Here is a 24,561-nt window from a genome sequence, read left to right on the forward strand (position 1 = left end):
AACTGTCCCTGAAACAGGTCAGGGATCTCCTTTCTCCTTTGATTTTCTTAGTTTGGGTTCTGTCTCAGCACAAGTAGCTTTGTTGTGCCATCTCACAATGGCACACCTGGGACTCCTCCCTAGAACCACAGCTACAGCACCTATGTGCCCCTTCAGTTCCCACAGCCTTGTGCCTTGAACCATGCCATCACCTGCGCACCCTTCCTGGTGCTGGGTATGCTGGGGACCTCTCACTGCCTGACCAGGGAGCCTGTTGGGACTGGCTTGAGCCTCTTAAATGTCTGCTCCAGACAATCTGGCTAGTTTTTCTGGGCTGATCCCATCTAAGCCCCTTTGCCCCAGAATACGTGTGTGTGTGTGTGTGTGTGTGTGTTTGTGTGTGTGTGCGCGTGCACACACACATGGGCTTGTTCCCACAAGTATCTGTATGCATATGTGCATAGAAGAGCTGGGGTTCCTGTTCACGAACAGTCTGTCACCCTGCCCCTGACTCTTCACCTTGCTGTCCAGAAGCAGGCAGAAGGCCTGAGTGAGGGACTGCTGGTGTGAAGCAAGCCTGACCACCCAGCTACCTCCCCAGCCTGGCCATATTATTTTTATCATAGCTGCTCTATACCCTTGCTAGCTCGAAATGCCACGCACAGAGAGGGTAGATGAAGACCTGACCGCCACAGTTCCCTGGCTTCAGTGTTGGCGCCTCTTGGTTCTTAGCTCCATGAGGCACCTTGCTAGGTCTGGATATAACTTTCAGGCCATGGCCACCTGTGCCCAAGCTACCCCTGTGTCTTATGTGATCCAAGGACTCTACTAGGACAGGACCTAAGGGGATGTTCACCACTACTTCACAGTCCTGCCTGTCTGGCCATGCTGACTTCCAGGTGAAGCACTTCTGAGTACTTCAGTGTGGAGCCAGTGAGGCCTTGAGGCCTCTGATCCTCCTGGTGTACAGGAGGATCTCCCACTGTGGGGGCCATAGTGACTTTGGTTTTTTGTTTTGTTTTGTTTTGTCGAGACAGGGTTTCTCTGTAGCTTTGGAGCCTGTCCTGGAACTAGACCAGGCTGGCCTTGAATTCACATTAATCTGCCTGCCTCTGCCTCCAGAGCGCTGGGATTAAAGGTGTGCGCCACCACCGCCCTGCATAAGCAGGATGTTTTATGATGCCTGCAGCCAGCCAGGTGGGGAATAGAGCTGTGGGGAGCTTGCAGAGCCTGAGATGGAGGCCCTAGATCTGGATAGCCCATCCAAGGGGGGCTAGTTGAGGGCTGGCCTGGACCTGGGAGGATATGATGAGGTAGGGGCAGAAGAGAGGATGCCTGAGAGGTAGGCGGGGACCCAGGTGGGGCACCAGTGATGCAGAACCGAAATAAATGCCAAGGATATGAAAGGGGAAATGGGATGACCCCACCCAGGGAGGCTGTGGGCTCCAACAGAGGGCTGTCTAGTCCTGGGTCTCTTGAGGGTTGTATAGAGAACACAGAAGTCCCAGGTGGGTGGGACTTAGGATCCATGGGGGAGGTTGAGCAAGGGGAGAATAGAAACTGCCCTGATTCATCAGCTCAGATCTGGAAAGAGCAAAAAAGCCACGGGATCCCAGGACTGACCACTAGTGGAGCACTGAGGATCCCTGTGAGTGTCCGTGGGTCTGTGGTGAGGTTGGGTGCTGCTGCCCAGCCTTTGCTTTGCCCTGATATCAGGGCCTCACCGGCCCTGAGCTGTTTATGCTACAGAGCTAAGACCTCCAGGAATCTCAGGGCTAGGCTTCCCAAATAGTGAGCAGAGCGGGTGTGTGCAGTCTTGCTAGCAAAAGGCAGTGGTGTCACCCACTTTCTCCAGGATTCCCACCTAGGACCTTCAACTCGTTAGCATATGAACTGATCTCTTCTGCTGTCTGCCTGCCATCAAGGACTTCCATATCCTGACACTCGGGATTTTCTGTGGGCCCAGGCTGACCAGAGTGAGGCATGCTTGCAGACAGCCTCCTTGCCTATCTCACAACCCTGGCCAGCTAGGGCTGCAGAATCCTTAGGAGAGCTAGGTCCCCCATAGAAAGCCTCTCTGGTGCCTCTGTGCTATTCCTGTCCCGTGAGAAAGAGGGGGATGGGGCAGGAGGCCCTGAGGAAGGAGGTGAGGTTCCCCTTGCAGGGGGCAGCAAGGGCTATGCAAGGGCAGTGCAGCTGTACAGCTGGCTTTTTGCCTTTGTCAGGAGTTTTCAGAAGTGGGGGGATTGCCCAGCTGGGCTCTGGCGCCCTGGCAGATAGGCAGGCAGAGGGAAGCGCCTCTAGGCCCTGTGCTTACTGCAGAGCTGGGCTGGAGGCTGCGGAACCAAAACTGCTGTGTCATTGCGACGCCGCAGCTGTTGCCTGGGTGACAGGGTGAGTTTCCCACGCTTGCCCCTGGCGGCCAGAGGGCGGGGCGAGGCAAGGGGTGTGCCGAGGGCAGGATGGCCATGTTGACCCTGTGGCTTGATGTCTGTGGTGTCCACTTGCTCTCCTCTCTTGTCCTGTCCCAGATTCTGCTGCCATGGAAGGTGGTGGGGATCTGTGTGACTCTGGAAGAGCCCAGTCCTATCTCCTCCCTGAGCCTGGGCCTCTGGGCCTCACCTGGGTAGTGGGGGAGCCCAGAGCACCTGTGCTCTCATATGTCCAGAGCCCACGGCAGGTGTTAAGTGACAGGGGCTCCTAGGTGGGTGGCGGAGTGTAAGTGGCCTCCTGTATGGCACTGAGACATGAGATCCCTGCTTATGTGAGGTCTCTGGTACCCTGCAGTGGCCTGAGTTTGCTGGGAGGGGTCCTCTGAGGGCTGTGTGTAGAGCTGAACCCTGTTCTAAGGATGATGGTCCTGCTGTCCCTTAGCTCTGTGGCCTGAGTGAGTGAGTGAGTCGCAGGAAGCCCACCACTCACTAGTGCCCATCCCCGGCTTCCTAAGGCTGACCTATCCTGACTGGTCCTCTTGCAGCTCAACTCACCCATGAACCCCGTGAGCAGCAGCGAGGACATCAAACCCCCGCTGGGCCTCAATGGCGTCCTCAAGGTTCCTGCCCATCCCTCAGGAAATATGGCGTCCTTCACGAAGCACATCTGTGCTATCTGTGGGGACCGCTCCTCAGGTAGGACCGACTGCCTGCTGGGCAGGGGCACGATACCTAGACAGAGCTCACAGGGCCGCCCTAGCATTTTCCACTGGGCTGGGTACAGGGAGACGGGAACCCAGGGGCACCTCCTCTGCCCTAGAGCAAGGGGTGGGCTGATAGCTTCAGGGGCCTCATGTTGTCCTTAGGTAAGGTAGACACTAGTATGGGATGGGAAGGGTGGTTTGGAGGCGTGCCAAGAGAAGACGCAAGCATGGATGGTTGAGGTGCGGTGATAGCTAGCCTCCTCTCTGGGCCAAGCCTGTTGAAGGGCCCCCCTGCATTGTGCTACTGAACCCCAGTAGCCTGAGAGCCATGAACAGTGACCGTCCTCTTCTAGGGAGCAATAAATAGCTCAGGTATAGAGAGCACAATAGTAGCAGAGTTGGTGATATTGATCCTCAGGGGTAGTGACCCGTAGCCCTAGCAGATAGAGAGAAGGTGGACGGACCAGGCAGGGTCTAGCCTGAGCCCAGACAGGGAGTCTGAAACCTGAAGGCAGAGCCCTGGCCAACAACAAGACACATGGACGCAGGTCTTGTCATTCATCCCTCTGTCTATACCCCACAGGCAAGCACTATGGGGTGTACAGTTGCGAGGGCTGCAAGGGCTTCTTCAAGAGGACAGTACGCAAAGACCTGACCTACACCTGCCGTGACAACAAGGACTGCCTGATCGACAAGAGGCAGAGAAACCGGTGTCAGTATTGCCGCTACCAGAAGTGCCTCGCCATGGGCATGAAGCGGGAAGGTAGGCCTTGAACGCCATCCTCCTGCCCAGCATCCTCTTGTCATCAGACCCAGGAGGCCTCTGTTGTTCCTTTCCCCCAGCATTTTTACTGTGGAGAGATTTGAGCAGAGTCCAGGCCTGGATTTTGTAGTTTGCCAGACTTTAGTCTAGCCTGATGGCTTCCTTTTTATGCCTTCAGTGACCGGGTACTCCCTCCCTTCAGAGCTCAGTGGAGCCCCTGGCCTGTGCCGTTAAAGCTGCTGTCTGTAGAGCTCGTCTACTGAGGGACTGCCTTCATGCCAGCTCTTCCCCCACCCAGAGTTTTACTGAGTGCTTGCTATATGGCTAGACCTCGGTATTTTACAATAGACAAGACAGACCAGGACCGTCCCACTGGCAGCTTGACCCCAAGAACAGGAGCTGAGCAAATCGTCCCCTCTTGAGGTATGGCGGGGCTGAGCCAACACTGCCTGGGCGAGATGGTCTGTGGAGACCAAGCACTGACTGGTAGAGGAGGCTGGGAGCAGAAGTGGCTGTAAGGAAGGTGACGAGAGAGAGGGTGTCTCTCCATCTGCCCAGTGAGGGGATGCCCAGAGAGGCCCGTGGGATGAGGCACATTTGGGTTGGAATGATGGAGGGGGCCTCTAGAGACCACCAAAATATCCCCCAGAGCCTGTTGAATGTGAGGGTCATCTTGAGCTTCCCGTCTTCTCAAGGCCACTTGACCACTTCCAGTTTCATCTCTGGCAGGGTCACCTGTTAGCCCACAGACCTCTGAGCAGCAGGACTCTGAGCCTCTTTATTAGAAAGATGTGTCTGTAAGGGGTAGGGAGATTATATGACAGGCCAGGAGACTCCCCAGAGGTCCCAGATGTCAGGTGTGTAGTTAGACCCTTAGGTTCACCAGCTACATTGTCTCCTCCTAAACCTGCATTTAGAACAGTTAGTTCTCTCGTTAGAAATGTGTGTGTGTGTGTGTGTGTGTGTGTGTGCGTGTGTGCTTGTGCGTGTAGTATATGTCTCTGTATGGGTGCCTGGATGAGTGTGTATGTGTACACACGTGTGTGTACTTGTGTATGTCTCTCTCTGTATGGGTGCCTGGGTGAGTGTGTGTGTCTCTGTATGAGTACCTGGGTGAGTGTGTGTGTCTCTGTATGAGTACCTGGGTGAGTGTGTGTGTCTCTGTATGGGTCCCTGGGTGAGTGTGCATGTGTGTGTGTGTGCACGTGTGTGCGTGTGTGTGCATGCATGTGTGTGTACGTGCACGTGTGTGTGTGTGTGTGTGTGTGTGTGTGTGTGTATGTCTCTGTATGGGTGCCTGGGTGAGTGTGTGTATATGTCTCTGGATGGGTGCCTGGGCGGGGTTCTTCCATCAGTCCTAGGCCTAGGCCTCACAGGGCTGGGCACTTTCTGAGGCAGGATCTACCACTCTGTCTCCAGAACTGCCCCTGGGGCTACCCTAGAGCCAGTTGTGTGTCCTTTCATCTTCTCACCAGCTCTTCATTGTCCCTGTCGGGCACCAGCCTGGCTAGGTCCGGTGCTGGGGTTTGCTCCTCTCTTCACATTGTTCTTCTTTCAGTGCGTTCTGGTCCTCTTCTTCACGAGAACCCCATGCCCCTGTGGGGTCCTTCCAGGCTGTGAGGTCAGCAGGGGTGGAGGGAGTACCTGCACCTCATTCCCAGTGCTGGTGTAGGGCAGCATATGCAGAACTGTGTGCTGTGGGCTGGAATGTGTGTGGGAATGTCCCTAGCCAGGGCGCTCTGACTGAGTACAGGTTTCATACAAGAGTATAGAGTTCTTGTAGGTCTGACCTTGACAATGCTGGGAAATTTCCATTGCCATGAGGGGCCAAGTCTTAACACATTTGTCTAGCTAAGCTAGACCCCAGCTTCTGTCCCCTCCCATTTTCTATAATGAGAGGACAGAGGGAGGAAGAGGGAGTGCCCTACCAAGGATGGGGGTACATTGTCTTGGGGTACCACATGCCGTAAGGGAACACTTATTGGGAATAACCAATACAACACATCCTCTAGAGAGCAGGTGCTTGAGTGGATAGACCTGGGTGCACCATGGCCAGAGGTAGAATTGGGGCTGTGTGAGCCTCTCAAGAGCTGAGCTCAGCCCGAGCCTTCTCTTTCTCAGAGCTATTGTTCTGGTAATGGACACTGTTTAGGCTTTGGGTATGAGTTCCTAGCCCTTAAAAATGACCACCAGATAAGTAGGTGGCTTTAAGTCCCTGGGTTTGGTCAGCAAGAGCTTGGGACTGGTACTTGACCCAGACTTGGGAGCTGAGCGTGACTCTGTGCAGGGATATGCCCAGGCTAACACCTGATTGTGGGCAGATCAGGTGCCGTGTGCCAGCTGAAGGGAGTGGTGTCTGTGAAAGCCAAGGCCGGCAGTAGACCTGGCATGTGACAGACACTACAATTCTCACCCTCCAGCTCCCGTGACCTCTTCCTCCACTGCTCGCATAGTTGCCCTTAGGTGCTTGGTGTCTGGACACCAGCTGCCTGGCCTTCCAGAGGTGTGGGCAGTGTGGATGGTGCTCTCGAATCCCAATGTGATGGTCTTGAGATGGGGAGGCTGGAGTCAGCAGTGTGGGTCTTACTTTGTGCTTCCTGTGGGTGGGGGCACAGAGCACCCCCTGTCCAGTCCTTGCACATAGAATGCTCACCCCTCATGCCTGTGCTAATACTGCCCACCTGCACAAAGAGGAAGTGGAGTTCAGAGAAGAGGGCTCCAGGCTGTCTGCCTGTACAGAGCCCTGCGGCCTGCTCTGTTCCTTGGGCCACTCTGGCAGTGTTTTGGGTCCTGAGAAATAATTTTCTCATTCCTGTGGAGAGATGTACCCCAGCCCCAGCCCATGCCTCTTTGTTCCTGCGGGGTTTATGAGCCCTAAGTGTTTAGTTCAAGCCCCGTGGTGCGTTCTCTTGTTCCAGACACAGCAACCATGGAGCTTGGCCCCTTGGGTTGCACAGGGTTATCTGTGTTGGCAGCTGTAAGACATCTTGAGGCCTTCAGGCTTGGTGGGCACTGCCACTCATTGGCTGCTCCTGGGCAGGGGAAGGGACTTTGTCTTGGCCACTGAGACCCATTGCATCTCACAGAGCCTGTGGCCCCTAGTCCAAAGCTTTATTTTCGAGGTGGTGGCCTGGGATTTCACTGTGCAGGGATCTCTGGGAGGATCCCCAAGGGCCTGTCCCCACCTCTACCTGCATTTAGGTAGTGGACACTGCCCCTCTCCCCACTGGGTCTGGACCAGTCCCCAGAGTGAATTCATATTTGATTCCCACTGCTCTCCTGGGCTAACTGCTAGAAAGAGTTCTGTGGGTAGTGGGTGGGGCGGTTGGCTGCGTGAGGTGGATAGCCCGACAGCCTTTGGAGAAGCTGTGAGACCAGGTTGCCAACAGGGCCTTTGGCCCTGAGAAGGCAGGATGTGCACCACCGACTCCAGTGCTGGCTCAGCCCCCGAAGTACCCAGACCCTGCCACTAACAGTAAGCTTTGGAGTCTGAATCTCATAGTCTCCCTCTTCCAGGCTTCATCCCACATAGCCCTGAAAACACTTGAACAGAAGAGGAAGGAGCTGACCACAAGAAGGCTATGTTTCCCTGTAGGGTGGCCCTGCCCTGGGAGAGGCACCATGGCTTCAGGCTGATGAAGGATACTGCAGGCTGATAGCATCTATGTTGGGCAATAGCAGGGGCCTGCGTGTGCAAGCAGCCACGGGGACTTGTTTGGCAGCATTCCCCAGCTGGGGGGTAGGCAGTGCCCTTTACAGGCTGAGCCTGGGCCTGTTGGCTGGTGCAGGTGGTGGTAGGGCTGGGGGGCGTGCAGGTGCGTTGATCTGCAGGCTGGAAAGAAAGGCTGCACACTGCACACCCCATCCTCAGCTCCCTTCCCCTGAGGCCTCTTTGCATTTCCTTCCTGACTCTCTTAGCTTCCTGCACCCTGTCCTCTGGCTCTGGAGCACTTGCGTGCGGAAATGGCAATTTCTGCTGTGTGTGTGTGTGTGTGTGGTATGTGCATGTGCTTGCGTGCACACGCGCATGTATGTACACAGACAAGGATGAGCCCACCATTTCCGCTGTAGGGAAATGGCCCTGGCTTAGTTGTTTCTCTAGGTTTATGACTTTGCTTCTCTGAGCATAGTGTCCCCATCTGAACTATGGGGATTCAGCAAGGGTCCCCTGAGGTTTGTTAGTGGAACAGAGCAGAAGACAGCTCAAGCCCAGCTGATAGTAGGGTTGGAGCATAGTGGCCACAGTGTGTGTTTGTGCATGTATGCATGACTGTCTGTGTTTTCACTTTTCTTGTGACTTGTCCCAGACTTGTTCTTGAGGGAGGGAAGGCCATCCCCCTGAGCTGCAGGGGCCTCGACGCACTATGTGGCCTCTGGGAAGAAGCCACTTGCTCTGGCCCTCCACTGCCTGGGCCTAAAGAAGGAGCAGTTGGACCAGTGCATGTTGGTAGAACCTGGTCCTGCCTACCTTGGGGCCCAGCCCTGGGCTGTGGAGGGGCAGAAGAAGGCTACCGTTTCTGGCAAACCCCAAAACAGGGAAGGCATTAAGATCTGGGAGACTCCTGTACTCTGACACCCTACCTCCTAGGGGCCCCTCAGTTTCTGATCAGTCCCGACACACTCCACTTTGTATGTCCTACGTGTGGACCCAGGTGTGCAGGAGGATCATCCCCTGCTCAGCCTGCATCTGGATCCTGGGAGGACTGAACCACAGGCCACAGGCAGATGAGGGAACCTTAGGCTCTGAGGCAACCACCTCCCCCGCCTGCGCAGGCTTGGAAGGATAACGAGGCCCTGTATTTACAGACGCCTCCCGCCCGCCCGAGGCTTCCCGGCGCCAGTGGAGCATAAGTCAAACATGAGTGCGTCTAAAAGGTGATTGAGCTGGCAAAACATAAATCCCGCTCCCTCTGCCCCTCCACTGTCTATAAATAAAACGATAATATTTATAACGATGCCGCCCTCAGCTGCCGGGGCCCTTGGAGGCTTCAAAGTGCCTCACAAAACATTTGCTAATTAATTCTCGGCTGCCCCCGCACAGGAGGCAGGTGTGAAGAGCCCCTCATCCACCCAGGGACAAGCTTGCAGGGATAGCTGGCTGCTGCCGGGAGGGCCTGCACTCAGGGTTGCCTTCCCCTGGGCTTCGCAAATCCCAAGGCTGGCTCTGAGAGCAAGGAAGTCCCCTCCTGCGGAGTGAAACTGGGCCAACAGGGTGGGGTGGGCCTCTTCAGGTGTTTCCTTTAGGGTCCTCTGGAAGGCAGGCTCTGCCTTGACATTTTACAGGAGGTGGGGTACAGAGATGCTAAAGCAATTGCCCGAAGCACCGCAGCTGCTCAAGGGAGACCATCTCCTTCCAGGGCCCATAGTTTACTCTGGCACTTGGCTCTCTGAGTCGTTCTTCCATCTGGGAAGGTGAGGTTGTTGAGTTGACATCGTCCTAGCCTGAGGCTGAAGAGTTCTGTCTTTGGGCCTTGGGATGTAGACTTCCTGACTGTAACTTTGCCTGTGATTGGTCTATTCAGATGTTGGTCAGTGGGGCTGCTTAGTTGCCGGGCTGATTTCTCCAGGCTCTGGGCCACAGTCCTCTGACTTGTGGAGTAACCCTAACCCAGATGCTCAGCAGCCCCATGAAGGGCCCTAGAAGCCCAGCTGGGGAGGGATGGAGCTGGCAACCTTCTGTAGCCCCTGTAGGCTGGGCACCATCTGCCCATAGCACTCAACTCTACACCAGCCCCGACCTGCTGTCAGATTTTCCAAAAGAGCCAAGCTTGCAAAACACCAGCCTTTGCCCAGCTCCTCAGCCCAGCTGGTGTGTTCTGCAGACATCAGAGCAGCCTCCCATTCTTGCCTCTTTCATGGCTAGAAAGTCTCTGCCTCAGCCAGGCCATTGAGTCTCTGGGATCATAGCCCCAACATGGGAGAGCTATGTATTGGTTCAGTCTGACCCTCAACCGAATGGTGTTGGTGGACCCAGCAAGGAGCAGTAGCCGGGGGAATTAAAAAAAATGGTCACTTGCCGGGTTGTGGACCAGCCTGGTCTACAAAGTAAGTTCCAGAACAGTCAGGACTGTTAGAGAGAGAAACCCTGTCTAAAAACAAAAAAACAAACAAAAACAAAAATAAATAAGCTGAATAAAGGTCACTTGGGACTGTCACAAGCTGTATGCAGAAAAAACCCGCTGGGCTGAGTATTACAGTGGGAGCCATGGAGGAGTGAGGGGCGGTGAGCGTGAGAGAAGCCTGCTCCCTGGGTGTTAGGCAGAGAGGCCCCTGCAGTGTGAGAACCCCTTCTCCCTTCATCCCTCCTGTTGACCTTTGTGCTGTATTTCCAAAGCCATTTACGGGGGTTGTGGGTGAGAGCCCGGGGTCAGGAGGTGAGTCTGGCTGTAGAAGAGGAGGCTGCTGCTGCCCTGTCCTTGCGATCCTGACACTGCCAACCTGTGCTCTGTCACCTAGGAAATGTGAGACAAGGTTTGATTGAGCTCTGACCAAGGTCCTGAGATGGCAGCCTTAGATCTCCCTGGTCACGCCCTTGGGCCTCTAGAGAGGCATTACCCTAGGTATCTTTCTAGAGAGAGAATCAGGTCAACACCTAGCCTGCTGCAGGAACACAGCATGGAGGGAGGGGTTTGAACCTTACTGGTGTCTGAGCATGGTGGAGACAGAATGGATTCAGGGGAGCCATTAGCGGGAAAAGCACACTCTGGCTCCCGCCCGAGGCTCCTCACTGGACTGCTCTCCAGCGGGGTTGTTGGCCAGGCAGATGTTGAGTGAGCTTGCCCTGCCGCTGTAGTTCTTTCTTGCCATGCTGCCCCCACCATTCCTGAGAGCTGGTCTGCTCACAGCTGTCTGGGAGCTGTTGTCTGGTGGATGGGCAGTCCCAAGGCCTGTGCCATCATGGAGGAAGGGGGCAAAGCTGTGTGGTCTGTGTGAGGCTGGGGTGCCTCTCTCGTCTGCAGAGCTAAGCATGGAGAACACAGGAGCAGTAGATGCATGCTTCACATGTGCCCAGCATGTCCCTTGTTCTGGCGTATCACTTCAGTGGTCATCGCTTCCTGTCCTGTCAGGAGCATGCCCTGCACTCCTCTGGGGGTGTTTATATGTTGTTTCTTCTGCTGTATTATCTTCCTCATTTTATTTCCTTCTTCAGGCCCATTCCCACTTCTTCCAGGAAGCCTTCTTGGGTTTCTCTGCACCTTCAGACCATCAAAGTCTTTTACACCTGCTTTAGTATTCTTGTGGCCCATCAGCTCCAGGAAAGGCCATCTGCCTTGACCTCAGATGGGCTCCTGGTACAAATACCAGCAGCGTGCGTCCAGGGTATGCAGCCATCCAGTGGCCAGGTACAGGCAGATACAAGGCTAGGCTCTGAGTGTGTCTCCCTCAGCAGGCCCTGGAGGGGCCTCCAGGATTGTGGATGCACTGGCTTGGAGCTAGCTCTTCCTGGCTCTGAACATGGGGGAGTGTTCCAGGAACTGTGGACAGCCCGGGTGACTGTCTCCTGTATATAGCCGTGCAGGAGGAGCGGCAGAGAGGCAAGGACCGGAATGAGAATGAGGTGGAGTCCACCAGCAGTGCCAATGAAGACATGCCTGTGGAGAAGATTCTGGAAGCCGAGCTTGCTGTTGAGCCCAAGACTGAGACATACGTGGAGGCAAACATGGGGTTGAACCCCAGCTCAGTGAGTCTCAAGACATTCATCCACCTTAGTTTACCCCTGATTACTAACTCGCTTACCCTCCTGCTTGAACAGCCAATGAACCAGATTCCTATGGCTGCTATGGTCTCTTATCCCCAACAGTGGGACCTCTGTTCTGCTGGGTGACCCTGTGAGTGCCCTACTCTGCCTAGGATATACCTGGGGTGCCGTGTCTGCCCTATCCAAATGCTCAGCAGACTCAGGGCCAGGGCCAGCTGTCACTGTGGAGTCTTGGCTCATGTGCATGGTGAGTCTTGATCTCAGGGCAAGAGAATTCTCCAGAGAAGCTACAGGGAACTGAGCCTGGGCAGAAAGCTCGGTGGCAGCTGCTAGGCTCTAAGGCTGTCACGAGTGTGTGGCCTCAGGGTGACTTTGCAGCCTCTGTCCCACTCGCTGCTGTGAGGAGGTGGAGGAGCCAGCAGGGAAGTGCTCGTGGGTGGCAGCTGCCATGACTGCTGTTGAAGCAGAAGTGCCTCTTGTTCCTCTAGTTGGTCACCCTTGAACTGGCCACCTGTAGGAATGGCCTAGACAGCCACTTCCCCAGTCTTCCTATACCATCTGCCACCTCTAACTGCTGCAACCCCCAGACAAAACCACTGCTGGCTCTCTGCCTGGCTGCCTTCAGGGTCTTGGTTTCAGAACTTTCTGGCTTCCATGCCTGTTCCTGGACTCTAACCTGTATTCTTCCCCTGACCCTTCCTGCCTCACCCCCTGCCATCACTTCAGAGGCCGTTGGTCAAGATGGGCTTGTTTGGGTGGGAGACTCCATTTGCCCAAGACCCAGTGAGGAGGTGGCTGCAGCCATGTCCCAGATTGGGGCATTTCTTGTGCGGATCCAAGAACAGAACCTTGGACAGACCCGCAGGCTTCATGTTGTCTCAAGCTCTTGGCCCCTCTGCCCACTTGTGCTTTCAGCGTGATGTCCAAACTCCCATTTGTGTTCTGTGTGGGCCTCTGGGCTGGGGTCAGAGCCCTGTGGCTAACCATTGGACACCCAGTCCAGGCAGACCTCAGGGAAGGCCCTATGGTTTATAGTCAGGGTGATGTTTGTCTTCTCTTGCTCCTTGGGGCCTAGCCTCAGCCTTTTGCTGTGAGCTGGACACAGAACACTGGCTCTTTCCCTTCAGCTCTAGGCACAGGGCAGTAGCACAGGCTATCCTAGGAGTCAGTGGGGTGGTGTCTGAGCTATCCCAGGGGCTCAGACATGTCTCTTCCCTCTCTGTAGTCTATGAGTGGAAATCCCCTCTTGCATACTTGCAAGGTCCTGTGACAGAAGCACTGTCCCACACCACCCCCATTACCCACCTCTCCTGTGTCTCAGGCCTGGGGATGCCTTACTGGGGAGAAGGTGTAGAGCCTTATAGGTAGTCTTCTTTTGGGAACCCAATCCTGGCTGTGTTATGACACCTCCCCACCATGGAGACCACAGGACACCTTGCCCACTTGAACCTGCCCATTGCTCTGCCTGGGGTCCTGTCCTCCACCTCCTCTTGCCAATCCTGGGAAGGAGGGGAGGGCAGCATCAGGACTCTACCTTGTGGAATGGGATCCTACAGGTGGTCGCCTGGGCTGTGGAGGCTAACTGAGGTCAAGTAAGGCTGTTGTTGGTAATGTCCTCTGACAGGGCCTTTGCCATCCTCCCGGGAGGGGGGCAGGTCTTCAGAGTTACCCAGTAGAAGGCCACTGTCCTCCTAGCTTTCTGTGACTGGCATTGATCTGAGCTGTACATGGACTGGGTGTATCTTCCCTCGGCTGCAAGCTAAAGAGGCCAGATAGGCAGCACCTAGCCTCACAGATGGCTGCTGGTTCCTCTGGGCCCTGCCTGGGTGGTCTTGTGACCACACCTCCCTGGCAGGCAGTAGCTCGTTAAATGTCTGCTGTGGAGCCAGCTCAGAGGAGGGAAGCTGTACAGTCAGATGGAGGAGGTCCCAGAGTGCAGCTGTACAGTCAGATGGAGGAGGTCCCAGAGTGCAGCTGTACAGTCAGATGGAGGAGGTCCCAGAGTGAAACTGTACAGTCAGATGGAGGAGGTCCCAGAGTGCAGCTGTACAGTCAGATGGAGGAGGTCCCAGAGTGCAGCTGTACAGTCAGATGGAGGAGGTCCCAGAGTGCAGCTGTACAGTCAGATGGAGGAGGTCCCAGAGTGCCGCTGTACAGTCAGATGGAGGAGGTCCCAGAGTGCAGCTGTACAGTCAGATGGAGGAGGTCCCAGAGTGAAGCTGTACAGTCAGATGGAGGAGGTCCCAGTGGTGTTCTGTCGGGATATCAGCAGTGTGAGGCTTGATTGGTGTCCTTCCTCCACTCCAGCCAAATGACCCTGTTACCAACATCTGCCAAGCAGCAGACAAGCAGCTCTTCACTCTTGTGGAGTGGGCCAAGAGGATCCCGCACTTCTCTGAGCTGCCTCTGGACGACCAGGTCATCCTACTACGGGCAGGTGAGTAGCCAGACTGGGTGAGGGTAGGACGGGAGGCTGCGAGTGTTGCGTGGGCGTTAATCCTTTTTTCTCTGCCAGCCAAGAGTGTGTCAGTAAAGGGTCTCATCAGGTTGCCCACCAGGTCTCTGTGACCTCTGCAACCTTGTCCTCTGGGAGCTGCAGGTCCTTTTCTGAGCAGAGGTCTTGGTGCAAGTGTGTGGAGCATAAGCAGTGTCTCTCATCCTCAGTGGAGGGGGCTCTGCGTGGTAGGAGAGTAGCCTTGGAACTTGGCATGGGGCTAGCTCTGCAGGTTGTCCCGACTCTTCCCTATTAACGCATAATAAGGAAGAATCCTTAACATTGATTGGATTCCACCAGTGACCAGTAGGGTGCCAAGGTTAGGATCCTTAGCTCAGGTTCCTGCTGTGGAGAGATGGGGATGTGTTGGGAATGGCGTCTGCAGCTCTTGCTCGCTGCGGAGCTGTGATGACAGTTGACACTCGCCTCACTTTCCATGAAGGGCCCTGAAGGCTGTGCTTTCTTGAAGCGCCTGAGCACCTCAACTGCTTTTGTTTTTTCTGCCTGTACCAAGGGCCTCAGCTCAGCCTCAGCTCAGCCCACCCCAGTAGATAAAATGAGCCATACAGATGGATCCCTGTATATCATGGAATGTTTTGGAAACTGTTTGCTTGGGGTGAGGCTCACATAGACCCCAGTCTTTCTGCCTTCCGCTTGAAACCATCTGTTGGTGGGCATGGGTTGTCGAGATGAGCAAAATGGATCCTGCCATGTTTGCTTCTGCCTGGGTGGACTTGTTCCACGTTGGGATGATTTGTGGCCCACTTTGTGAGCAGCGATTCATTCGAGGCTCTGGGAAGCATGCTGTCCAGCAGGTGTACAACTATCCAGGTCTTTGCCCTAGCCACTGAGGCATGGAAACCCATGTGAAAGAGACAGCCTTAGGTTGGGGCCTCACGTGACCCGGTCAGTGCAGGGCTCAGTTGCCTAGATACGAGATGGGGCACAGTTTGCCCCATGTGCTTTTGTGGGGTCCCTGAGGTCATGGTTCTGGGAGTGATCTCTAGTATCCAGGTTGGTTCAACCTGTGGCAAGAAGCATAACAGACCCTACCTCTCAAGTGATGGCTGCCTCAGTTTCTCCCATGTAAGATGGATAAGTATGTCCATGTAAGCTGGCAGCCATGAGATGGGAACACAGGTGCTGAGCAGGCTTATGCACTGCCCTGTTGAGGAGCCCCTGGCTGTTTGTGCAGAGGCCTCTCCTTATCCCCCTCCCCCACATCCCTTCTTAGTGCTTGCACAGCAGCCTTGGTTGCTTAGTACTGGACCCTGGGATGCATGGCTCTAAGGTGGCTTTCCTTCTCAGTGCTCCACACGGCCCAGACTATCAGCAGTTATTCCGTAGCCATCCCAAGGGAAGTCTTTGGGAGTCCTCCCAACTCCTCAAGTACAGAAAGAAGCTTCCATTTTGCCCTGAATTTGTTAGGGGCGTGTTTGGTGCAGGATCCTCAGGGATGACACATTGCCAGTGTACTTGGTAGAAGGAACAGGCATTGCTCACACTTAGGTGCTCTGGGCGACACTTGCTGGAGTTGCTCTTTGGGACCCTTGACTTAGGTGTGGAAAGAAATGGGTCCGGAACATGCTGCTTCCAGAGGGGAAGGGACAGTGATGGGGGTCACAGGAACAGCGGAATGACCATATGCTTTTCTCCCTCCCTCCCCCAGGCTGGAACGAGCTGCTTATTGCCTCCTTCTCCCACCGTTCCATAGCTGTGAAAGATGGGATCCTCCTTGCCACTGGCCTGCACGTACACCGGAACAGCGCTCACAGTGCTGGGGTGGGCGCCATCTTTGACAGGTGAGCCGGGTGCCATTGTCTTTGGTAGGCGGGGAAGGTAGGTCTGATCTTTGAGTAGGTAGAATGGATGCCATCTGTATCACATGAGTGGTGTAGCATCACCTTTGATTGGGTGGAGGGGTTGGGGACCATTTTTGACCAGTTGTCTAAGTATGCATTTTATTCAGCAGGTAGGTGGGGTAGTTGCCCTCTTCAGTAGGTGGGCCGTCTTCAACAGGTAGGCAGGGTGGGGCTGTCTTTGTGGACAACAGGCCCCTTGGTCTCTTCCTGCCCTGTTGGGCACAGCCTCTACTTAGGAAAGACATTAGTGTGAAAAATGCAGGCCAGACATGAGGAGACTGTCGTCTGTGGAGTCTAGGGGAGTTGAGGCCATAGGCAGCCTTCCTTCTTTGTGATCTGTGTATCTACAAGGACAGCTGCACTTGGTTAACAAAAACAGATTATGTTTCTGGTATGGCTTTATAAGTGTCAACATTTGGCATGTCCCAGACAGAAGCAGTGCTGTTGTAGCCCCAGGGTAACCTGTGCCCTGAACTAGCACCGAGTGGCTGGTGTGGGTGTGGGGCCTCACACCCACAAGGGGCATGGATGCGTGCCTCTGTACTGCCCAGATGCTTCTCAGAGACATGCTCAAAGGAGCAGGCCGGCTGGAGTGCTGCCGCGTCCAGTGGCCGCCTGGCTCCACCCAGTTCCTCTCCTGAATTGCCTGACTTGCTTATGCCCAACAGGTGAGGTACTGTGGCTGCTTGTCCTTTCGTCTGCCTGGCCAGCACTATGTACAAGCTGAGGGCCCATGCCAGACCTCAGTGTCAGCTGAAGTTGAGAGGCTGGGATGGCACAGGGGCGTAAGGAAATGAGTAGGAATGAACAGGTCCTTAGGAGGGAGCAGGGCTGAGGTGGGGCAGGTGAGTACCTGCACTTCAGAGCCTTGAAGCTGGAGATGGGCAAAGCCACCCACCTATCCTCTATGCCACAGAAGAGACAGTACAGACGGAGCTCTTCCCAGGGAAAGACTGGTTAGAAAACACAGAGTGCATTAGTACAGAAAGGTTTGTGGCCACAGATGGGGCAAATGCTACCTCAGTCAGTGCCGGGCTCTGTGCTGCAAGCCCTCTGGGGGTCTTTGACAAGCTCACATATGCGGCCACTCCACAGGGGCTGGGATGGGGGCTTAGTCCTCTGGAGTCTGGTTTTGGGGAATGTCGCCCTACCCACATGCCTGGTTAGCAGTGAAGTGACAGTGCTGGGGGCCTTATACTTAGATTTTCTGGGGATCCCAAGCACTGCCTGGAGAGGTCCTAGCTTATCCTCACTGCCAAAGAGAGTGGTGTGTGGAGTCTGACCCCTGGTGACAGGACTCCTCCTTGCTGCTGAGGTCAGAGAGACTGGCTGACATGGGAGTAGGGTCTAGGATTCTTCCAAGCTGCCTTCATGTCGAATGGACTAAAGACACTTGCAGGCCCTTGGAGAGGTTCCTGTCTTGCTGAGGAGGCTGTATGACGTGTGTTGAGAGGCTTGTCCCAGAGGAAGTCTAACCTGGAGCTAAGGGATACAGGCATGAGTGCAGGGCCACCAGGAATGACCACACAGCAGGAGATCTTGTCTCAGCTCTTCTCGACTCAGCAGTCTTGGGGTTCCTCCTCTGGGCCCAGATTCCCAGACAGCCATGGGGTGGTGGAGGATCCCACCCTGCAAAGAACCATGGGCTCATGGTGATGCTTTCTTTTTATGGCCCTGACCAGTCCCGGTGCCTCCAGCGACACTCAGTCTACCCTGGCCATCCCAGGAGTCCAGTGGGTCTCCCTTGGTGGCGCTCTAGGAAGGCTGTGTCTAACATGGACCCTGACACCTGTATTTTTTCTGCAGGGTGCTAACGGAGCTGGTGTCTAAGATGCGTGACATGCAGATGGACAAGACGGAGCTGGGCTGCCTGCGTGCCATTGTCCTCTTCAACCCTGGTATGGCCCTCTTGCCTCCCGTGCGGCCAAGGTCACTTGTGTCTTCCTAGCTGCTCTGCCTCATGCCTTGACTTTCAGGGCCCGGTGTCCCCATCACAATAGACAGCAATCTTGTGCCTCCACTTGTATGGAGACTTAACCAAGAGGCCCAAGTGGCACTCTGTATGACCACTTGGCACTAGTGGGCTCTGCTGTTCACAGTGGTCTTCTGTCACAGTGAGCTCCCAGGATGGGGTTGGTGATCATGTCGTCCTGTTAGGTATCCCGAGGGCAGCCAATACTGTCTTGAACTTTGGCTTCAAGGGTGTTTGGGGTTGTGGAGAGCAGCTTCCCGAGGATAGCAGGTCCTTCCTGGGACTCTGGAGCCTCCAAGCTGTTGCTGTCACAAAGGCTGGGACCCTGTCTTCTGTGCAGCACTGTGCAATGGGAGCTGCAGTATGAGGAGTGGGCCAGGCCTGTGCTCACAGCTCTGGGTTGGTGACAGATGCCATTAGTGGCCACTCCATGTGATGATGGAAGCATAGTATAGTTGAGAGTGTGGGATCCTTGGGAAGAGAGTCAAGGATTCGGGGGGATGGCCCACAGGGTTGGGGGTGGATCTAACTAGGCCCTAGGGAGCTGCTAAGGCTGGGGCCCTTGGTCCAGCAGGGTATGCAGGGCTTTTGTGTTTGAAAGTTCATCCTTGTCTGCTGGGGAGGGGATTGTATGTGGGTTGGAGGCTTAGCTCATCAACCCTGCCCATGGTGGGTGGAAGGTATGGAGGCGCAGGGGCATAGGCTTCTACCCATGATAGCTCACCAGTTCGTAATTCCTGGGCCAGGTTAGGTCTGTGCGACCTGGCTGGAGGCATGGGGAACCAGGGAGGCCTTGGCCAGGGACTATGGGGATCAGGAACTAGGTTAGTTGAAAGTCTGACAAAGTCCAGGGAGCCCCCAGAACCTCAGTATTTGCAGGAGACACTGTGCCTTGATGATGTTGGTGATGTGGTTGTGGCATAGACGCATCCTGGATTGTGGCCAGCATCTAGGCTCTGAGGAGGGGCTTCCGGGGCATCTGCTCGTGGTGTGGTTTAGGGAGCTCCTCGGTGATGGGCTTGCAGTTTTCTTCTTGTTGATTGGGGTCCAAGCATTGAAAGCATTGATTATCTCTCATGGGCACCTGGAAAAATATGGGAAAACTAAGTCCTTGAAAGTCAAGGCGTTGGTTGGCGGTCCCTTGGCTTTCAAGTGGCAGAGTGAAGGCATGACTCTGGAGCATCCCTCCTCCTGGGCTGTGAGCTGTGAGTCTGCAGGGCAGCCACGTATACTCTCTGCTGTGTTTACGTGTGGCTTGGAGACAATCTGGGGGCTCTGACCTGAGGCCACTTCTTCCTACAGACTCCAAGGGGCTTTCAAACCCTGCCGAGGTGGAGGCGCTGAGGGAGAAGGTGTACGCATCACTAGAGGCATATTGCAAACACAAGTATCCGGAGCAGCCAGGCAGGTGAGCTGCACCTCCACCCCAGACAGCCCCCTGCCTGTACCCCTGGGCCCAGCCACCCATCTCTGAAGTCCTTTGTGTGCCACAAAGTCAGTGGTGTCCACCACAGGTCCAGTGTGGAATGCTCTGAAGGCTCTGAGCAGGAACTAGGCCACCCTCTGGCTCACAGGCTCTGAGGACAACACACCTTCCTCTATACCCCATTGTGAGCATTGGTCCAGTTCTTGGTGCACAGTAGGTGCTTGCCATTGTTCGTGAATACGAAGCCTTTTGTTCTTCACTTGTAAATTGAACCTGTTAAGAGGGCTGGAAATACCAGCACCATGTAGGTGCTTTACAGCTGTGCAGAGAAGATGGCTGAAGCCGGAACACACATTTTCTCAGTATGCCTAAAGAAGACTGGTGTCTACGGTCATGTTCAGGTCCACACTGCTGGGTGGACGGTCTGTAGTGCTAGGCACACAGTAGGTGTTCAGAAGGAGAAATGGTGCATTCCCGGGACTCAGTCTGATGTTTCGTTCTGCTCCTCCTCTTGTGGGGCACCACTTAGCCCCTCAGCCTACAGACTGGTGTGAGGGGGTGGGGAGTGGGCAGATGGGCACACTAACCCATCTTGTTGCCTGGCATGTACATAGTTAACTGTCCACACTGCTGCTTAGTCCTCATCTGGTTTGGTTTAAAGTGAAACTTCCCGGAGGAGGACAGGAGGGTGGCAACGGCTTGTTTTTCCTGGCTTCCTGCCTTAGCCCATCTCGCCAGCTCAGCAGAAAACAGCCTGTTCTCTGGCGCCTCTCCAGCCTCCAAGTTATGCTTATGCCTTTAAACTGAGGACGGTGGAGCAGCCAGCCACAGGGCTTCCTCCCTGGAAGTGAAAGACATGGTTAATAATTAATGAGGCTCAGAGCCCCCTCCAGTGTATAGGAGGACCCCCATCAGACGCAGAGGTCACATGTGAGACCCAGGTCCTGTCCCCACACCACACTATCCTGTGGCTGATTGGCTTGGATGTCTGTCTTCCATGAGCCGTTAGACTCCTTTCCCGTACCTATCACTCTTTTGTCCAGGAAATACTCCAGGGATAGAGGGACCCAGAGTCCTTCCCAGCACCTAGTAAGTAGCCCAGCAGAGTCCTTTCTGAGGAGGGGCCTGCACCATGTTGGGGATGCCCGTGAGAGGCTGACATTCCTGCTGGAGCACAGAATTCTCCAGCTCACTGCTCACTGCTGGCTCCACCTCCAGTGGGGTCCCCCACCCTGTGGCTTTTCAGTCACCCATTGAGTACCGGGTATGTTACCCTTGAGGCTGCTCACAGATCTTTCTGTTGCCTCTTCCTAGGACAGGCCCTCCTGCCTCTAAAAGGTAACTGCTCTTGCAGAGGCCTCTCTCGTGCACAAATCCATTCATGCTCTTACCTGCTTAAATTTTTGCTGTGGCTCCCCGTTGCCCGTGGAGCAAGCCCACACTTGTAACTTCTCCCAAATCCTGTTGGGCCTGTCCTGGCCGACAGTAGTCTTCCCGCTTCCATTCCAGGGCCCTGTGGATCTTGGTGCACCTCACCCTACCCTAGCCCTACCCTTTGTGCTCTTTCGTCTCTAAGGAGCCTCCTTTCTCTGGTTCCTTGCTCCATCTTCCTGACCGTCGGTCAACTCAGGCAGCTTCCTCTGCAGGCCAGACTCAGGTCCCAGGCCACTGGTCTCAGCTGGTCTCTAGGGAAGTGACAGGTCACTAGAGAGGGGAAGCACCGCCTCGTCTCCTTGCCAATCCTTATTCTCTACTATCCTGCAGGTTCGCCAAGCTGCTGCTTCGCCTGCCCGCACTGCGCTCCATCGGGCTCAAGTGCCTGGAGCACCTGTTCTTTTTCAAGCTCATCGGCGACACACCCATTGACACCTTCCTTATGGAGATGCTGGAGGCCCCACATCAAACCACCTAGGCCCCTGCCACTTGTGCGCCGGACCTGCGCCCTGCCTGGACACAGCTGCTCAGCACCAGCCCTGTCCCTGCTCTTTCTGCTGGCCCGTGTGGACCTTTGGGGTGCAGTGTCCCTATGGTATCGAAAGATGCATCACCATCCTTGTCATCTTTATGACTGCTTGCCTTTGGCCCAGGGTCATAGCCAGAGCTGGTTGAGACCCAGCCAGCCCCCTCCCCCACATCAGGCTCTTGGGCTACCTTGCTGTCACCCTGAGGGGCTTGGGGTGCTTCTGGAGCTGGGAGAAGGGCTTGTTCTAGTCGCTGTTTGCTGTCGCTGGTTTTCGACACGCCTACATGGCACCTATGTTTGGAGTGGCCTATCTTTGCCTGTTCAGAGTCCTGGTAACCAGCCAGGGTGGGAACCCACCTGGGGTGAAGAGGGAACAGGTCCTATCCCTGTGGGCCATAGCTAACCTGTAAAGCCTGTTTCCAAAAGATATCCTGAGATGTCACCACAGCCACCGTGCGGGATCCTGGGACCCCCGTGAGGCTGCATGGGCTGGAGGTTCTCTGTCATGTCCTCCCAGTTCCTTTTTGTGTCATTGTCCCCCACCATATGTCTCATCAACCCAGGTTAGCCAGCTGTGGTGACCTGTCTTTTCCCTGGTCCACATCTTCCTTTGTGGTCTGCAAGGTGGTGCCAAGGACCATCCTGGAAGGCTGCCCCTGGCTTTCTAATCCAGTGGTCCTGTGGGCAACACATGGACTGTCCTTTTGCTGGCCTCTTGTAGGACACCGGACATCCTGAGGCTCAGGGAAGGAAGAGGGTTGTTGTCTGGTTTCCTGAAAGGGGGCCGGAGGGACTTGGGGATGGACCAGGCAGATATGAAAGGTGACTGTGTCCTGGTGAGGGACTCTCGCATGGACCCCTTACTGGACTGGCCACTTCTGTTAGGAATGCTGATGGGCCTTTCTGGGATTCCTCTTGGTATGATGTTGTTTGTAGACAGTGTCCAGAATCTTACTCAAGCAAGGGCTTTTTCACACCTGCTCAGGTGGTAGGTTGTGGGCTCAGGCTTCAGTTTGTCCATGTGGCTTCACCTCAGGCTCTGAGTGTGCCTTTCTGGTTGAACAACATTGGTTGCACTGTAAGGCCTCCCTTGGTCCCAGTCTTCATGATCTAGTCCCAGACCGAGGGGCCCAGGTTGATCAGGAGCAGGGGCCTTAGTGGGGATGACCATACTGCCTCCCCAACAGCTGGACTCCCATTGGTGCAAAGGGGTAAGAGAGGAAGACCCTCAGGAAACCAGACATCTAGGGGGTTGGGCCTGGAGGTAGTGGGTAGGAGGATCCAGTTTCATAGGCTCTATGAGGAAGGACACATTCATTTTCCAACTTTTCAAAGTCCCTAGCAAGAGCCAGCTGAGGCACCTATAGAAGGTTCCAGAAACATCTTCTCTGTAGCCGCTTTCTCCATGAGGTGGCATGAGAGATGTATGTGGGAGGCCTCGCAGTTCCCAGGACCAGCCAGCTTCTAGGCTTTCCTGGAAACCCTGTGCAGCCTTTGAGGAACGGTAGCACCAAGCAGAGGGGTACAGATTCCCTGGTTCACACCTAGCGCTGTGCCTTCAGCAGACCACGCTCCCCTTTTTCATGCTGGCCCCATTATATGCTGTGCCCTGTGTTCTTCTGAGCCACCAAGGATGGTCCTTGGCTCCAGCAGAGAAAGTCCTGGGGCTGACTCTGGGATGCTGGCTTTCAGGAACTGAGGCCATGGCCCCTAGTGCCGGTGGTCCACATAGCCTTACCTGTCACTGCTTGTTACCATAGACTCCCTCGTGGGCTTCCTGTTCTTTAGCCTCATCGTCACCATTATTGTGTATACAGTGCTGTTATTTGCAGGGGAGGTGTGGGCATGGTGTCACTAAGGAAAGAATTGGGTTCATTTAACCAGACATTTAGTCGGTTACCAATCTGGTTCAATTAAGGTGATTGTAATTATTGTTATTATTTTGGTGGGACAATCTTTAATTTTCTAAAGATAGCACTAATGCCAGCTCATTAGCCACCCTGCACCCATCCCAACCTCAGCCTCGTTGGATGACTGCCACCGATGGTCATGTGACATCCACACTGCTGCTTCTGGGCCATATTCTTCATCTGTGTCACCTCCCTGCTTGGAGATTCACTTGGGGCTCCTATGGCTGAGAAGTGACAATGACCACAGAGCCTGTGGCAACTTCTGGCCCATATCACCCTGAAACCACAGTCACTGAGGGAATTTGGCCCCACACCCTCAGTTTTCCAAATGACCACATCCCTGTGGATACTAGGCAGTTTGACGGTGCCAAGGGACGCCTGCGCCCCCTCCCCTGGGATTCCAGAAGACCTGGCTGGAGCAGGCAACCAATGGTGAATCATTTGCTGTCCCCATCACAGAATCAGGGTGTGTGACCTGGTCCCCTACACACAGGTGTGTGTGTGTTGTGAACACGTATGTGCTGTCCAGAGACTGCAGAGGCCGCAGTGGCAGGAGATGCGGCACAGTTCCCAATGTTTTGTGTTCTTTTTAATCAAGACTTTCCCATTTTCCTGTACATTTGCTTCTTGTGAGCAAGGACCTGAGGTCCCCTTCTGTGGGGAAGTCAGGCTCTGGTGACTCTGGAGGCAGGGGATGCATCTATTTTCAGATGCTGCAGGGCTGGAGTGCCCTGATCTCTAGCCATGCCTTAGCTGGAATGCGCGGCCACTGTGGGGAGGATGCTGCGGCCGCAGGGAGTAAAGATAGAGGAATGTTTAACGCACCGGGAAGGGTAAATGAATCTATTTTTGTACAAATGTAATTTTATCCCTCATGTAAACTGGATGGCATGGCGGGGCACCTGTTTTGTCTCTGCTTTGGAGTGTTGAGAAGCGTGGGGACACCAGGACGCTGAGATGGCAGAGGAGGGCCCTTCCGAGGAGGCTGAAGACTCGTGAGAACAGCACAGAGAGACACTTCCTTTGATGGGAGGGAGGGCCGCAACCTGCAGGGTTTCCTTCCCCTTCTTGGTGATTTGAACAGCCTTGCTCTGTCCTCCGTGCCTGCCTGCCGGCCTGGCCGCCACCCGTCTGACTGTGAAATGACTTCCCTGCGTAACTGCTCTCCGGGACATTGTGGCGCAGACGCTGGGGGTTGATGAACAGCAGTCTCAGGATTGTAGAAAAGAAACACAGAAAAACGTGAGAGGAGAGACAAATATGAGCGTTTCAAAATATATCTCCATTCGGTTCTCATCTGTCCTGTCTTGGGAGTTGCAGGCATGTGGGGTGATGGGAGTGGGAGGGCCTGTGGTGC

General features: G+C 54.9%; 1 protein-coding gene across 3 annotated transcripts in view; it reads left to right on the forward strand.

Annotated features, from left to right (window-relative positions):
- Positions 1-24,497, forward strand: part of Rxra (retinoid X receptor alpha) — a 110,003-nt gene extending 85,506 nt beyond the window's left edge. For 2 of the 3 annotated variants that reach the window (XM_041674410.1, XM_041674412.1), the window contains exons 3-10: positions 2,957-3,107; positions 3,699-3,878; positions 11,390-11,559; positions 13,885-14,014; positions 15,741-15,873; positions 17,740-17,831; positions 19,208-19,313; positions 21,096-24,497. In XM_041674410.1, the coding sequence (XP_041530344.1) occupies positions 2,957-3,107; positions 3,699-3,878; positions 11,390-11,559; positions 13,885-14,014; positions 15,741-15,873; positions 17,740-17,831; positions 19,208-19,313; positions 21,096-21,243 (1,110 nt within the window). In that variant the 3' untranslated portion in view covers positions 21,244-24,497. Of the gene's footprint in view, positions 1-2,231; positions 2,374-2,956; positions 3,108-3,698; positions 3,879-11,389; positions 11,560-13,884; positions 14,015-15,740; positions 15,874-17,739; positions 17,832-19,207; positions 19,314-21,095 lie in introns of those variants that run through there. The other variant, XM_041674413.1, reaches the window with a different exon arrangement.
- Positions 24,498-24,561: the final 64 nt, after the last annotated feature.

The sequence above is a fragment of the Microtus oregoni genome, unplaced genomic scaffold (genome assembly GCF_018167655.1).
Source record: "Microtus oregoni isolate MIOR12 unplaced genomic scaffold, Mior012 000025F_ref0000491, whole genome shotgun sequence".
In the NCBI taxonomy this organism is placed as follows: Eukaryota; Metazoa; Chordata; class Mammalia; order Rodentia; family Cricetidae; genus Microtus; species Microtus oregoni.